Source organism: Anoplolepis gracilipes, chromosome 7, assembly GCF_047496725.1.
Source record: "Anoplolepis gracilipes chromosome 7, ASM4749672v1, whole genome shotgun sequence".
NCBI lineage: Eukaryota > Metazoa > Arthropoda > Insecta > Hymenoptera > Formicidae > Anoplolepis > Anoplolepis gracilipes.
Window position 1 is genome coordinate 13,010,155 of NC_132976.1, and position 18,511 is coordinate 13,028,665.

The 18,511-nt window shown below is 26.3% G+C and overlaps 1 protein-coding gene across 20 annotated transcripts in view; it reads right to left on the reverse strand.

Moving 5' to 3' along the window:
* LOC140668128 (uncharacterized) overlaps positions 1–18,511 on the reverse strand; it is a 165,270-nt gene that overhangs the window by 17,626 nt on the left and 129,133 nt on the right. For all 20 annotated transcript variants that reach the window (XR_012047125.1, XR_012047124.1, XR_012047123.1 and 17 more), the window contains 4 exons: positions 15,329–15,392; positions 14,120–14,215; positions 2,179–2,279; positions 3–134 (listed from right to left, as the gene is read on the reverse strand). Coding sequence is in view for 17 of the 20 variants with exons in the window: in XM_072896799.1 (XP_072752900.1) it covers positions 3–134; positions 2,179–2,279; positions 14,120–14,215; positions 15,329–15,392 (393 nt within the window). In the remaining 3 variants the exon portion in view is untranslated. The remainder of the gene's footprint in view (positions 1–2; positions 135–2,178; positions 2,280–14,119; positions 14,216–15,328; positions 15,393–18,511) is intronic.

The window sequence follows — 18,511 nt, forward strand, 5'->3', positions numbered from 1 at the left end:
ACCTGATAGAGTGCAGCCAAATGATTACTCGTCGCAACCAAAAATGGTTGATTGACACCAGGATGATCTAAATCGTGTGTTACAGCCGCTATCAAGGAAGCCATAATTTCTAAACTGGTTAGATGTGGTTTAATCTGTAAATTTACAATTCTTAGTTTGGTAATTATTTAGTTTAATAAACTCCATCTCCCAATTTTAATAATTAGTATATGTTATCAAGGTCATTATCCTGAGTAATGTTGTGAAGGTTTTAGTCAGCGCTCGTTGTTTATTTAAAAGTTATTAACAGAGAAAGTATAATGAACAGTATTAAAATACGTTAATAATTTTGATCTTGCTTCACGTGGAATAATATAAGTGTAGACGGGGGCTCTGCTCCTCTTCCTGTTCCCCACCCCGAAAAAAATCTAACCCAACCCGTATTACTCTCATACTGATATACGTAAATAATTTTGATCTTGTTTCGCGTGGAAAGTTGTAAACCTATATATAAATGGATAATAGACTTTGTTTTGAAAGTAGGAGTAGTGTACAATGGACCTCGCTTGTATGGAAAGTTGGAAATCTATGTACAACTCTATACTTATCGATTTTATTATCATACAGTTCCACATGGACAGCAAAGTCTATTCCACATCACCCTTGCTTTGAGTGCGAAACGAGATCTATCATTATGCGGTTTCACATGGTTTTTAACTTCTCGTGAAGTGAGATCAAAGTTGTTTACATATATCAGTATGAAAGTAACACGGGTTAAATTTTTCCGGGGTGAAGGTATAGGGAGAGAAGCTTTGCTCATACTTTGATCACGCGGAGCGAGATCAAAATTATTAATATATTCCAGATGAGAATAAGATGTGTTAATTTAGAATTTTTTTTAGGTAAATACGTAGGCGAAGCCTCTTCCCCGCCCACGCGTTTCCTGCAAAATCATTACAAAATATAATTTAACTTTCCCTAAGAATAAATAATTACATTTTATTAAAAAATTTTTTTGTTAACTTTTTAATAAATTTCTGCTAAAATCTTTACAATATTACTCGCAAGAAGATTTACGGAAGTGTTACTCACCGATTTTAATGAAATTTTGCACACTTGTAGAACATCGAAAAATAATCGACATGTATTTTTTTATATCGGCAATGGTGCGGGTTTAAGGGTAGAAACCACCTCTTGAACGTAGAGGTGGTCTCCGAGCATAGACAGGAAACAATCATTTAATTTAGAAGAAAAAATACTTTCAGGGGGGTTTTAGTACAGCTGATTCCGAATCTGACGTCAAAATTACAAAATTCAAAATGGCGGATTCAATGTGGTGATTAAAATTACAAAAATTCTTTTGGTTCGAAATACTTTGTAGTTGGCCAATAAAATTATAGTTTTTAGGGTTTACTACGAGAAGGTTGCAGAGCGATTTTAAACCCCTTTCTGTACTTATTTTAACGGGATGCTTGATTAAAGTGAGTCTCTTCGCCTTTCATTATTCGGGGTGCTTGATTAAAGTGAGTCCCCTCGCCTCTCACTATTCGAGGTGCTTATTTGTAGTGAGATACATAAATTTCTGAAATAGTGAGAAGCAAGGGGACTCACTATAAATAAGCACCCCGAATAGTGAGAGGCGAAGAGACTCACTTTAATCAAGCATCCTGTTAAAATAAGTACAGAAAGGGGTTTAAAATCGCTCTGCAACCTTCTCGTAGTACAGAGTATTTCCAACCAGAAAATTTTTATAATTTTAATTACCATATTGGATCCGCCATTTTGAATTTTAACGTCAGATTTGGAATCAGCTGTACTAAAACCCTCCTGGAAATATTTTTTTTTCTAAATTAAATGATTGTTTTCTGTCTATGCTTGGAGACCACCTCTACGTTCAAGGGATGGTTTCTACCCTTAAACCCGCACCATTGCCAAAATAAAAAAATACGTGTCGATTATTTTTCGATGTTCTACAAGTGTGCAAAGTTTCATTAAAATCGGTGAGTGACACTTTCGTAAGTCTCCTTGAGTGATGACCTAGATAACATATACTAAAAGTATTAAAATCGGCAGAGATGGTTAAGCTAAATAATTACTTCGCATTCTATTTAGCTGAAGAATAAAATTATCAAATGTCTAAATAATTGAAAATACGCTTACATTTGTTTGTAAATTTATAAGATAGAAGTATGTAATTACCTTGTCTTCTTGGAGAAAGCAATGCATTGCTTGAGTGACATCTGTGGCATGTATACTGTTGTGGTAAGGATTTGTACTGTGATATCCCTCCTCGATAAAAGCTTCAATTAAATAATTGCATAAATTATTTTAATATAACATTCAAATTTATACATTTTCAAAGAAATTTTCATTTATTTTTGTTTTATTTTTATTCTATTTTTAAAAATTTTTCTCTTAACTGTAATCTACTCTTAAGAAAACACATAGTTGAAAGTATCGAAGTTTATTATTGTGGCTTATCTTTAATGTCGATTAGTTCTCTCGTTGTACTGTCTTTGTGAATAGCTATCATTTATTGTATGGAATATTTTGTATGTATACAGCGGTTTTATTTGAAAAGTTTCCACCCTGTTTATTTTATGACCAATTAATTTTTGCGAAAAATACCGAAAGACGTCAATTTTGTTTTTAACGTATAAATACGATAAATGCAACAGTATTACTTCATCGCCTTCGCAGGGATAGCTACCTCTTCAAAAATCTTAAATAGCAATAGGGGTCAAGTAACATATCATTTTAAAGGTATTTTGATTCTCTTTACAACGTTTGTTTTTTTAATTTGAGTGAATATTTTTCAAGAAATTGTACTAGAAAGTTTCAGGTATAAGAAAAAAAATTTTAGATGCAAATATACAATTTAGAGTAAATTTATTTATTTTACATGTCATTTTAAATGTTCAAAATGTTCGCCATTATTAGCTACAATAATAAAGACAATTCTCAAACTCTAAACGAATATTTTTAAAGGTATCTGTTGGAATGGTTTTATATTTTTATACAATTCTTCGACGCAAATAATTCATATTGTTTATTGGTGTTTTATAAACAACAAATTTTAAGTGTTCCCACACAAATCATTTATATTGTCTACTGGTGTTTTATAAACAACAGATTTTAAGTGTTTCCACAGAAAGAAGTCCAAGAGATCTTGATGGCCACTCAGTAGCTCCTCTTCTACTGATCCATCTCTGTGCAAATCTGTCATTTAATCACTGTCGAACTGGTAACATATAATATGGAAAGCATCATTCCACAAATTCCCACAGAGATGGATCGGTAGAAGAAGAGCTATCAAGTGGCCACCAAGATCTCCTGGACTTCTTTCTGTGGAAACACTTAAAATCTGTTGTTTATAAAACACCAGTAGACAATATGAATGATTTGTGTCGAAGAATTGTACAGGAATGTAGAGCCATTCCAACAGATACCTTTAAAAATATTCGCTTAGAGTTTGAGAATCGTCTTTATTATTGTTTAGCTGATAACGGCGAACATTTTGGACATTTAAAATAACATGTAAAATAAATAAATTTACACTAAATTGTATGTTTGCATCTAAAATTTTTTTTCTTATACCCCTCAAATTTTCTAGTACAATTTCTTGAAAAATATTCACTCAAATTAAAAAAACAAACGTTGTAAAGAGAATCAAAAGATCTTTAAAATGATATGTTACTTGACCCCTATTGTCATTTAAGATTTTTGAAGAGGTAGCTACCCCTGCGAAGGCGATAAAGTAGTACCGTTGCATATATTGTATTTATACGTCCCCCTCGAAAACAAAATTGACGTCTTTTGGTATTTTTCGCAAAAATTAATCAGTCACAAAATAAACAGGGTGGAAACTTTTCAAATAAACACGCTGTATATACAGGGTGTCCCCGAATTGGCGGATCAACTCTCGTCGGTAGATAGAGCGTGTTAAACTGAAGAAAAAAATCTTATATCATTTTGCTAAATTCGCAATAATTAATAAGATATAAATTAATAAAGATCGGCCAATCTGTGCCAATATAAGCGTGCGGCGCGAAGAAACCTCCCAGTTGTTACTTGATACTAGGCGCGCGGCAAGACGTAAACGCAGAACGCACTGTACGTGTCTCTTTAAGTACGCCCTTTGTACGTCCTTTGTATGTCCTTTGTAGAGCGCTCCGCCTACTGTCTCGCCGCGCGCCTAGTATCAAGTAACAAGTAGGAGGCTTCTTCGTGCCGCGCGCTTATCCTGGCACGTATTGGCCGATATTTATTAATTTATATCTCATTAATTATTGCGAATTTAGCAAAATGATATAAGATTTTTCTCTTTAGTTTAACACGTTCTATCTACCCACGAGAGTTGATCCGCCAATTCGGGGACACTCTGTATACAAATATATACAGGGGTCTCATAACTAACGAGCCAACGCTCGTGAGCGAGTAGAGTGGGTTAAATGGAATAGAAAAGTCCTGTACCATTTTACGATTTTCAGAATAATTATTGAGAAATTAATTTACAAAGATCGGCAAATCCGGCCTGAGTATCAGTCCGCCGCAAAAAAGATGGCGAGAAGGACGGCCCACCGCTAGGCCGGTCGCTAAATAATAATCGCTAATCTATTGTTCTTATCAACGCTTCTCATCTATGCCCCTGGTAACTGCGAGGCAATGGCGCCTATTTACGCCGCGCGCGCTTAGCGATCGTCCTTAGGGCCGTCCTTCTCGCTATCTTTTTTGCGGCAGGCTAATACTTGCGCCGGATTTGCCGATCTTTGTAAATTGATTTCTCAATAATTATTCTGAAAATCGCAAAATGGTACAGGACTTTTCTATTTCATTTAACCCGCTCACGAACGTTGGCTCGTTAGTTATGAGACACTCTGTATATATGTACATATATATTATAACAATTATATTATTATGTGTTATATAGTAACAAATACCATTTACTGTATGAAAAAAATAATCTAGTTTTATCCATTAAAAATATATACAATTATTCGAATAACCAAATCTTTGACGAAGTGTCAAAATTAATTGATGGCGCATAATTTTATTTATAACCACGTGCAACCGAATACATGCGCAATATTATAAAAGCATCTATCATTGTAAATCGAATTAACAGATTGATACAATTATTTCGTTCTATCACCGTTCAATCCAAATAAGTATACGTGTGTATATATTATGTGTGTATTAATTTTTATTAGTATTTATACTACAACAGTAATCTTTACAAGAAAGTAGAGCAAAAAAAATATAAGTTGTGTTTTGATAAAATATTAATTATTTTTTTTATAAAGTATTATATTCTTGTGTTAAAAAATTTTACTAGTTTTATGAAAAAAAACATACTTATATTATATAATTTATAATTTAATAAAGAAGACAAAAGTTTAAAAAAAATTTTAAAAAAGCATAAATATATGTAAAAACATAAACAATACAAATTTTTAAAAATTAATACATGCGTAATATATGTATATTTATATGGATTGAACCATGACAGAACGAAATCATATACTAAACTAATTCGATTCACAATGAATGCTTTTAATAATGCGCACGTATTCCGTTGCACGCGGTTATAAATAAAATTATGCGCCATCGATTAATTTTGGCATTTCATCAAAGATTTCCTTATTTCGGATAGTTCTATATATTTTTAGTAGACAAAAACATATTATTTTTCTCATATGAATAAATTGAATAAATATGATTTATCGTACCCCATTAGGGTTATTATACGTCTTCTTAACTTATGTATATTTAACTTAATTATTTTACTGCTAACTTATTTATTTTAATAATTTTAACTTATTCTAACTACTCCTATCTAGTATACACACTACATACGTTTTTTCTATCTTTTATCTTAACCTATGTGACTTCCGGTTCCAGTGCATTCTTTACTCTTCTCTCCTTTCTTCTCTCCTTTCTTCTCTCTCTCTCTCTCTCTCTCTCTCTCTCTCTCTCTCTCTCTCTCTCTCTCTCTCTCTCTCCCTCTCTCTCTCTCTCTCTCTCTCTCTCTCTCTCTCTCTCTCTCTCTGTTTCTTCCTTCCATCCATTCTCTTCTTTTCTCTAACATCTTCATTCATTCCTCCCTTTTGCCTTTCTCTCCTAAAATGTGTTCTATTGCCTCTTGCAAGCTTTTCTCTATCCTTACACTTCCCTTCCTGCATATCCTTCCTAAATCTATTTTCATGTCTTTTCTTTCTATTCATATATTCTACATTTTTCTTCTCTTCCTTACTAATAAATTAATATTTATTACCATATAACACATAATAATATAATTGTTACACTATATAAATATATAATATATAAATATGTAATATAAAAATTCTCATATACAGAGTATTCCGGAATAACCTTCCGTCCGTAAAATGACGTATTCCTGACACAATTCTAAGATAATTTTTCCTTTACCAAAGTTTGATTTAAAGCGTAGTTTTTGAGTTATAAGCAAAGATAGTTAGCAAATCATGCGTCGAGTACAGAAGGCAGGCAGAAGCGACGCGGCGCGCCGTGTAACAATCAGCTGATTGCAGCGTCCGACGGCCGGAGATCCGGAACAACTTTTGGTCATTAAAGTAATATTATTTTAAGGAACACGTATTCCTGACGTAATTCTAATTCATTTTCTTCTTTACCAAAATTTTACTTAAAGCATAATTTTATGTTATAAGATAAAATAGTTAGCGACTCATGCGGTGGTAATCACTCGTCGGACGGTCAGCTGCGTCCGCATTCGCGGCGCGCAACGCCGCTCCTGCCTGCCTTCTGTACTCAACGCGTGATTTGCTAACTATTTTTGCTTATAAGTCAAAAACTACGCTTCAAATCAAATTTTGGTGAAGGAAAAATTGTCTTAGAATTGTGTCAGAAATACGTCATTTTACGGACGGAAGGTCGTTCCGGAACACCCTGTATAAATAATTTACTGATAAATGATTGTCTCTGAGATTGCGAAAAAAAACTGTTGCCATGAAGCGTGATATAAAGGTATTTTTAGCTTATTCAGAAACATGAGTTTGCGGAATACAATTTTCTTATATAGAGTTGAATTTGTCATTAAATACGAAGGTAGATTAAAAAGTTTCTGACCTGACCAAGAAAGAGCAAAATTTTAATCATTCTAGAAATAATATTTCATCCCAGGTTTTTACGATCGTAAATGAAGGAGCAAGATCTCTATACACTGAATTTTCTTTTGATTACCGTAGGAATTTTTCCTTTCAAATGAAGAAATTTTATCATAGTGCGATTTCTCCAATTTCTTCATTGTTTACAACTGTCACTTTTAAAGGCTGTCAAAAACAAACTGCTAGATTGATATCAAACTTAACTCTTTGTGTTTCTTTCACTACCATCTATTGGACAAGTATTAAAATTTGATTAAAATCTTGTTCTTTCTTAGTCAGGTCGGAAACTTCTTAATCTACCCCTATGCTATAAGTTTTGCTATAAGACAAATTTAAAAAGTTTCAAAAATTGAGAGGGGAGGGGTATTTTGAAAAATATGACATTTTGAAAAAAATTGATTACACTGTATATAGTAAATTAAAAGCTATAAAATTTTTATTGAAACTTTTTTTTATATTTTTTACATATTCGCTTAGTAATATAAAAACCGATTCTTTCAAGAGTGTGTTTCATCCTTTTAACGGCCAAACGGGGTATAAAAAAATATGTGTTTCTTATTTTGACTTAGATTAACAACATATTCAAAGCTTTTATCAAAATCGAAGGGAGACACTTCCGACTTTTCCGTTGTTAGTCAAGTGTGTTTGAAAAAAGATTGAAGAATGTACATAGGGCTAAAGAATGAATAGAAATTATTGTATAGAGCATCTCTCTCATGATAATTGTTCATCAGGAGATATTTATTTTAGAATTCATGTTTATTAGATTTTTTCTTGTTTTGATCAATACTATCTACTTTCAAAATGTATAACTATATTTTTAATATTGTGTATATACATATATATGGGACGTTCTTTGTAAAGCGAGTTATTCCATCTGCCAAAATTCAGACTAATAAAAAAATTTTTTTAGGTTTAAGTTATAACTTTATCTGTCTACTTTAATTAACAATGTGGCCTTTTCGAAAATAAAGTGGAAGAGACAATATGGCAGCGTAAATTACGAAAAAAAAAATAAATTTATTTAATAAAAATTTGTAAATTTCTTGTTAAAAAAATTCTTTTTAGTTTTAAATTATAACTATACATATTTACTTTTATTAGCATTTAATTCAAAATAATGGACTTAACAGGGTTGTGAAAGTGTACAAAAAACTAATCAAACGTTAATAAGTGAATAAATATTTCTTTTTAATTAATTTTCTGTAACAGATTATTTGATATAATTATTTAAATATGTATTGCAAAAATTAATTATTTTGGCAAATGTAAAATCTGATGTCATAATCGATATTACTGAAGAATAAGAAAAAATTAGAAACGTGAGCAACTCTATCCGCACATAGTTCAGCTTAATAAAGAGAAATCTTTTTTGGTATTACTTTATACATACACATCATTTTTATTTTATTAGCACTTTGGTATTTTTGACACTTCAAAATAGAGAATCCAATATAGTGGCACAAATTTACAAAAGACTAAAATTTAAATTATTAAAATTTAAAATTGAAAGATTTAAATTATTAAATAGTTAAATGGTACTTTTTAATTCATTTTTTAAAAATTTATTTTAAAATAATTTTATTAAAGCTAATTAGAAGCTAAGAAAGCTAAAAAATTGAATCGAAACATCGACAGCATATTGTTAGAAATACTGCTAATACTAACAAATACTAATAAATCAGTTATAACTTATTACCTTAATTCGTCTTAATTAAAGTCATGATTTTGAGTGATGAGGTAGATATTAGAAGGATATTTCACGAATTATTTTACAATAAAAAATTAATCTCCGAAATGATATTTATTAGAAGCTAACATAATGGTCTTTTGCAAACGGACACTTCTGTGTCCGTAAATATTCTTATTTATCAAATACTTATTGTAAAATAATAGATATGGTTTTGAAAATTTAAAGATTATTAAATATATGTATATATGTTATACATTATGTTTATCTGCATGTATTTTTACAGTCTGTTTTTGACTACCTAACCGAATGGTACATTTTATTATTTTTCTCTCACGTTGTTATTAACATCGTTGTTATTCACATCTTTATACCTACGTGTAAGCCTATTATTTTCCACTTTTACTTTGCAATTAATTTAATTTAAATTTAAATTTTATTATTAATTTTGTGATTTTTTTTTACTCACAATGTCCATTTTATTTTCTTCATTGTAATTTATTTTTATTTTTATAATTTTATGTAATTTATTCTTTCTTTTATTTATTTATTGATGACAAAATTATAGGACCTTTATTGAAAACGTTAATATACGTTTACACACTTCTGGCTAAAAGCTAGTGAGAAGCATTTATATTTGTGTAAATTTTTATATATGACGATGAGAGTATCAGTAAGTTTACTAGGAGGAGAGTATTAACAAATGATTGAGCGTATCAACTTATAATTCTTTCCGGCTTATTTTAATAATTTTGACTCAGTACATTTAATATATTTTAATTTATAATAATATTTATACTATATTCTTGCACTGAGGAAGATCCAAAAAATTGGACCAAAACGTTTGTTTTTATTTTTTCTTAACATATTATAACATTATATGCACTATTATCATGTAGATCTTTGATTTATATTCAAATGATTAAAGTTGTTCTTAGATACTTTTTCATTTATTTATTGATTTTTTTATTTATTGATTTATACTTGAAGAATATACTATTCCTTTTATTGAATTTTCTTAACAAGATATTTACAATTTATAATTTATAAATATAATGAGAAAACTCATTAATATAATTTACAAAAATAAGAAAGTATTGTATAGCCTGTTACGAGCTAAACTGTGGATGAACGGTCAGTATTTAATTTATGTATAGGTCACATAATAAATATGTTATGGCTTCGTTAGATGTCGTGTCTTTTGTTTATGAATGTTCCGATAGAATTAGCAATGTTAGGTATTTCAAGCCGGTGGTATCATATATACAAAAATCCACAAATTTATCAAAAGAAAAATTTTTAAACATGGTAAAATTCATACTTGATTGCACTTATTTTACATTTGACAATAAGATTTACAAACAAACATTCACTCCCATGGGATCTCCTTTATCTTCAATCGTCGCGGATTTGGTGTTACAAGATTTAGAAAATAAAGCTTTATTTAAAATTGGCAAAAAAATTAAATTCTATTAGGTATTGTTATGTAGATGACATTTTACTTGCTGTTGAAAAAGATCCATTACAAAGCATCGTGGAAATTTTTAATTCTTTTCACAAAAGATTACAATTTACTTGAAATTACTATGAATTAGAGGCTAATAGAATAAACTTTTTGGATCTAAAAATTCATATTATTAACAACAGTTTAACTATTGATTGGTATCACAAAAATACCTACTCAGATAGATATCTATCCTTTCATTCGAACCATTCTATTTCTCATAAAATTGGTACGGTTTACAGTTTAATTGATAGATCGATCTTATTATCACATCTGAATTTCCAACAAAAAAATATAATATTAAGCATAAACATTCTATTAAACAATGGTTATCCTTTTCCCTTCATATTAAAACATGTTTTTATTAGAACCAAAAACTTATTGTTCACTAAATTAAAAAATAATAATAATACAGACAGCAACATAATTGATAGTTCAGATAATAGGAGATTCATAGCAGTTTCGTACATGAAATGTCTTTAACAGAGTGTTTGCAATGTTTTGAAAAATACAGAATTTTCCGCAGGTTTTAAATGTTTCAATCGGTTAAACAAGTTTGTTAAGGTACACAAGAACGCAACTCTAAAATTGAAAGAAAACAATGTCATATATAAAATTAATTGTAATGATTGCAATGCGACGTATATAGGACAAACTAAAAGGCATTTAGAAACAAGAATAAAAGAACATAACAATATAAAACAACCATACACCAAACCATCAATCATAACTGAACACATTAAAAATGAAAGTCACACCATAGATTGGGTAAAAATTGAAATACTCGATCATGAATCCAATTATTATAAAAGATTAATCTCAGAGATGATCTTTATAAAAAAACAAAAAAATGAACTAAATAAAATTGATGATTTGGCAGCTTTAGATAATATATATTTTCCGTTATTGGAATCTCTATAGTGTTGTTGTTTTTCTCTTAGGGTACATGTTCTTCATTACTCTATACATATATAAGTAAATTAGAGACAATTATTTACACTCTCATTTTCGGAATAACAATATGTAAGAAATTATAAGAACAGTTTAAAATGTTTTTATTCAATGGTTTAATATACCGATATCGATGTGTCATCTGTCACATTTGGTTCGTATGGTAAGTTCTCGTGGTAAGATTTATTAATAAAATAATTTCTTACGGATAAGCAGAAATTGACTCTTAATAAAACTCTTGTATTTTTGACAATAATTTTACTATTGTTTAAGATATCTATTCGATTTATGGAAGTACATTCGTTACTGACCCTTTTGCTATCCCTGAGCGTGCAAAATTCTAGTTCTGTCATTCATAATCTTTAAACCTTTCTAATTTCAAAACTATTATAGCCTCGGAATTTTCGTATTCGAACTTTCGTCTTAAAATGTTACAAAGAATTTGTCATTAAAATTATTATCGAGCATTTTGGTACAACCTGTATTGTATACATATATTGTATATACAGGGTATCTCATAACTAATGAGCCAACGCTCGTGAGTGGTTAGAGTACAGTGAACTAAACAAAAAAGTATTAAGTCATTTTGCGATTTTCACAATAATTATTAAAATATTAATTAAAAACGTTTAGCGAATAATATTATTCATATCTACAAGATGTCCGGTAATAATCGTTCTAACTCTCTAGGGCAGATAAAGCAGGTCCAACTGAATATAAAAGTCCTGTATCATTTTGCGATTAGCGCAATAATTATTGAACTATTAATTAAAAACGCTCAGGGTATGCTGAGCGCTATATGCGGCGCGCACTCCTACGCTGAGCGTTTTTAATTAATAGTTCAATAATTATTGCGCTAATCGCAAAATGATACAGGACTTTTATGTTCAGTTGGATCTGCTCTATCCGTTCACGAGCGTTGGCTCGTTAATTATGAGACACCCTGTATATATATATATATATATATATATATATATATATACATATATATATAATTAATAAAGAATATTACTTAATTAAATACATGATGTTAAAATTGATTAACATTATATTATTAATTAATTCAAACATATTTAAAATAAATAGATAAATAAATAAATAAAATTATATGTATATAATTATTTAAATAAAAAATAGTATAAACAATTTTTTACACATTAAATTATAAGAAAATTAATAAATAATTTGGTAAATATCCTGTTTATAGAAGAGGATACTCCAATGTCCTTGACCTTGACATATATTGTCAAGGTCATCACCCTGAGTAACGCTTGAAAGCCGTCGTTCGTTGTTTATTGAAAAGTTACAAAGAAAAAAGTTTCATTTCAAAAGAGTATAGTTTTTTGACACCGTGTACATTTCAAAAGTAAATATATAATTTGCTATACATAAATATAACATACACAACTGGCTACCTAATTTTTGGAAATTGTACTATTGTCTGTAAATATTTGGTACTATTGTGATTAAATATCAACGCTTGAAATATTTAAAAAAGAGCTATGTTCATGATGTAGCGTCGATATTTACAGTTAGAATAATTTATATTTTTAATTTAGTAGAATCAGATATGTTTTATTTACATAGATATCATAGATATTAATATATCAATTATATTTAACTAATGAGTAATTAAATATTGATTTTAATATTTAAATTGAATATTATTAACTATATATTTTTTTATTTAAAAAAGTTATTTTTATGATTTCAGAACTTTTTTATGACATTAATTTATATTTACATTTTAATATAAAAATGTTTTATTTTTGTAAAGATTCTAGTTTTTCAAAGATTGTTATTATGGTTAGAAAAAAAGATACTTTTTTTACATCTTTTATGTCTTTTTTAGGTGAATCTATTTATTCATTACGCTATTCTTTATATTAGGCTTTCGTAACTCATCGAATGCGTATATGGCTGATTTTTATTGTTTAAAAACACATGCCACAGTGTCTTCATACATAAAAATTATTTTTTGATCTATTTATTGTTAGTTTCACCGTTATTTCATAAAAAGAGCTGTATATAGATAAAGTAGCGAACTGTAGACAGATAGAGGCGTTATAGATATAGGTAGTTGAAACTATGGGTATAGTTGAAAGATTTGTTTTTAAAAAACAATTTTATCGTATATAATTAAATTTTTTTGTTAAATGTAATTTAATTTTTTTTATTAGGAAAACTGTCAAGTTTTCAAAAATTGCAAGAGAAAGAGGATGTTTTAAAAAATTTGACACTTTTGAAAAATCTAACATTATAACATTGTTATAACATTAAGAATCATAAAACTTTTATATGTATATGAAACATTTTTTATATCTCTTACAATTTCAACGATATTCATTTAGAAACAAAAATCATTATTTTACCGCTTATAATATGTGATTGATTTATAAAATATATGTGGTAATTATGCATAATAAAGTCAATTTCATAGATTCCAATGACCTGGATATATGTTGTTGAAAAGTGTTTCTATTTTAGTATTTATATATTTTGCGTATTTAAGACTAATATAATATTAATTTGTATTGAATGTTGAAACTATGCAAATTTGTGAAGAACATTAAGAATAATGTACTCTATTTAAATACTAGAATATTGTAAGAATGTTAAAAAAAAATGTCAAAATCTGCCAATAAAATGTAAAGTTATGGCAAAAAAATTGATTGCAGTACGTTATATATAGTACATTTATAATACATATAACTTCATGTCGCTTTATGAACATGTAATATAAATATTTATGCGTATTTTCCGTCCATATTAGTGCTTCCAATTCGATTAGATATAAATTATAAAATTTTCAAATTTTGAGATACTTGTAATACTCTTATGTATGCTTACCGAATAATTTCCATACTGTTACAACATCCAAACTGAAGTAGTGTAAAAGCCCATACCAATGAAAAAGATGGACACATAATACTGGTAACGAACGACCTGGAAATCAAATATGAGATTACTACATATGTAGATATAAATAAAATAACTTTTATTATGATATATTTGTAGTACATTTTTTATATTTCATCATAGTATATTTATAATATAGCTTCTTATTCTAATTGTAAGATACATAAACAATAAAAGCAAAACTCTTTATTGTTTCCGTAACACTTTATATTTACTTTTGAAATGTTAGGTTACTTTTGAATAAAGTTTTTCTATACTCATGTATATATAATATTTTTTTCTTATAATAAGTAATGTAACAATTAATAATAAGCTCGATTTTGTTGAAACAAATTTAAGTAATTAAATAATAGACATATACAAGCAAGTTATGGGTGTTTTTTTGATTTATTATTTTAAATGTATAAATTGGTCAAATAACATAAAATTAATACAATAAATAGGACGTTTCAACAATTACTTTTGCCTCCTCAGCTAATAAAAAATTAATTTAAAAATTACAATCCTTGATTAAACTTATATAAAATATAAACGCAATGTGATGTCTGAAATGTTAACATGGTTTACAAGTATTATATTGTTGTAGACCGTTTTTTTGTTTTCTTTTATCTTTAAAAAATCAATCCCAGAGCGCATGAACTTCTATGGAATTTGATGTTTGTCAAATTCTTTTATCAAATTCATGTTATTTTGGAGATTGGCTAATAGACTTATTTTTTCCTCTTCAACGGACAGATTTTTTTCTTATTTTTAGTTTAGCATATAGAATATACTTTAGTCATATAAGATAGTTTTAACCTCGACAAAACATTCTGTATAATTATGTATTTACAGATACAAATTAATTTTAATTTCGCTTTCAGAAATGCATATGAAAAATATGTCATTAAAATGAGATAAACGCACAAAAAATATTTTAAAAATATATCATTATTATATAAAAACATTTATTCAAATATTTTAAATAAATAAAAACAAAAAAAAGTATAACTTTACAATCTAAAATTATATTAATTTAAAATTATATTCTACAATTTAAAATTATTTGCCAAAAATTATTTCATGTATTGGTTAATACTAGAAAAAGATTTGTATACAATAAATAATTTGTATACAATAAATGATTCTAACAATACTTACCACCTGTTACTGTTTCTAGCGTGAAAGCATTAAATCGCCAATTTCCAGCCTTTTGTAGAACGCACTGTAACATATATTACAACTTTGGATATGGTAAACCGATACAGTATAATGAGTATGATAATATCAATAAAAAAAAACAAAAAATATCAAATGTAAATAAATAGTTAATATATTTTAAATAATTTTTCTTTTTTTAAAGATATCATTGCATTATAGTATATTTTTTTAAGTTATAATCAAGAATAAAGAGCTCTGCTTGCTAAGAGCGTAGAAAGATAAATATAATGTAAAATTATATTTTTCAGTAATATATAAAGTTATATAATATATAAAGTTAAATAATATGTATAAAGTTTTCTTGAATTTTAATTTAAAACTTAATATCAAAATATATTAATCAAAACTAAAAGGTTACAATAAATAATAATCTTTTTGAAATCTTTTCTAAAAAAATCTCAATTCAAAATTAGCGAAAAGCACAGTTTTAGAAAGTGTACTCAATAAATAATGAATAATAAAATAGACTGTTGAGAGCTAACGCAGAGAGAATGTGTAAAAATTTCCAATTATAGTACAAAAATATTTAGTTATATACATTTTAGGTCTGTTTTCGGACCTTCTTCAGTAAAATAAATTGAAAGTGTGAGTGCTTAATGTTTTTTCAATTTATCGGCGTTATTTTACTGACAAAGGTCTGAAAAGAGACTTTTTCTTCTGAAACATATTTATATAATATAAAGAAATCTTTTTTATTTTAATTGAAACTTCTTCTTTTTACCCGTTCTATCTGCGTTGACTCTTACTAATCTATTTTATTATTACTTACAGAAATGGGAATATTACTTCATAAAAGTAACGTTACTTTTTGTCATTATTCATAAAAGTTTTACTTTTTGTCAAAAATAACTTTTTGTCATTACTCATTACTAATTTTATATTAAAATATAGAATAAATCGAATTAGCAGATCAACCTATAAAAATTACAATATATCCCCCAACAGACATAATAATAATTATTAATAAACTAGAATAATTCATATAATAAAAATCAGTAATATAAGGCTATAATATTATTAATAAAATTAATATAATTACAAATCTTATTAATGGGCATAAATAAAATAAATTACAATTAGACTTACAAATATAAAATAATTCTTTATTTAATAATTTAATTGCATCTCTAAGTGACTGTAAAATTCCAACTAACCCTACTTTATTAGGACCTTTACGTATTTGAACATATCCTAAAATTTTTCGTTCTAATAAAGTTAAAAAGTTACTCCTATTACTAAAACTAATAATAAAATTAATAAATGTCAAATTATATAATAATGAATATCTTTAATTATTACTTATATGTATAAAATATTTATATATTCAATAAATTCTAAATTTATCACACTTATCTCTGCCAAAGTAATTTTATATGTATATATATATTATAAGTATTATATACATATAATTACTTAAATTTAATTTTATTTATTATTAAAAAAAATTTTTAAATAAAAAGTCCTTTCATACAAATTAATTTTTTTTTAATTATAGATAGAAACTGATCTGGCTTACGCCGATCTAAACTCAAATTATATAATATTTTAATAGTCGAACAAACTAAATAATTCTTTATTTAATTTTTATTTTAATTCAACATTGAGGTCGCAATCATTTTTTATAATATGTTCTTAAAAAAATATTACGCTGTTATCCCTAGGGTAATTAATTCTCTAATAAATTTATTTATATTTATTCATTTTTTTATAAAAAAATCTATGTTATATTTAATTATTATTAATAAATAATATATTTAAAAAGTTTATAAAATTTTTTTATCCTCCTAACAAAATATAAATTTTATTATATTTATAATTATTATATTTCTCTTCTATTAATAAAAATTATATTAAATTCTATAGGGTCTTATTGTCCCATAATAATATTTGAACATTGTTATTCAAAATTTAAATTCTTATTATTCAATTTAAAAAGTTTAAATCTCATCCATTCCTTCATTTCGGTCTCTAATTAAAAGACAAATGATTATGCTACCTTAGCGCAGTCAAATTATTTAATTTTTAATCATTCAGCAGAATAAATCTTTAATTATCTTCTAAAAACTATGTTTTTATTAAACAGGTGAATTTAATTATATTTATAAAATCTAAATAAACTTATTTTGCCTACTTCTTTAACCGAATTTATATTTTATATTTCATAATTTTTATATATTTATCATTTTTATCTTTAATACAAATATTATCATTATTTATTTTTAAATTATATATTATTAAAAACATTTTTCTAATAAATTAAATTTATATTTTTATATCATAAATTTATTTAAAACTTATTTGTTATTAATAAATTATTAAATTTTTTCAAAAAATTTAAAATTTAAAACTACTTTTTTAAATAATTTTTTTATTTATTTAAAAATAATAAAACTTATATTTATTATTATTATAATTTTATTTTAATGTATTATAAATTCTTAATTTTTAAATAAATTTTTTTTATAATCATTAATTAATTTATTCTTATATAAAATTTTAAATTAATTTATAGATTATTCCATAAATTTTTAATATAAATAAATTCTTACAATAATTTATAAAACATTTTAAAAATTTTTATAATTTTCTTTAAATTTATATCTAAATTAAATTTATATAAAAAAAATATATAACAAAAAATTGATTAAAATATCATTTCTAAATAAATATTTAAAATAATTTTTATATATAATTTTATTTATTATTTAACTTTTTTTCTCCAGAAATTTTTATTATAAAATTTTTTTTAATATACCCTGATACAAAAGGTACACTTAATAAAAATTACTTTTTAAAATTTCATATTATTTTCATTTATATTACTATCTTTAAGATTTATAATTATTATTAATGTAAATAATTATTTTAAAATTTTCCTAAACCTTTTGATTCTTTTTAAATATAATTTTATTTAATTAATTACAAATTATCTCCTCTTTATTCTGAATTATTATATCTAATTTTATTAAATATTATATATAATTGTTATTATTATTTATTTATAAGTTAAAATTTTAATAATTTTTAATTAATCCTTTCAATGTAAATGAGAAATATTTTAATTATATTTTAAAAGTAACTCGTTATCATTACCGTTACTAAGAAAGTAACGATTCGTTACTT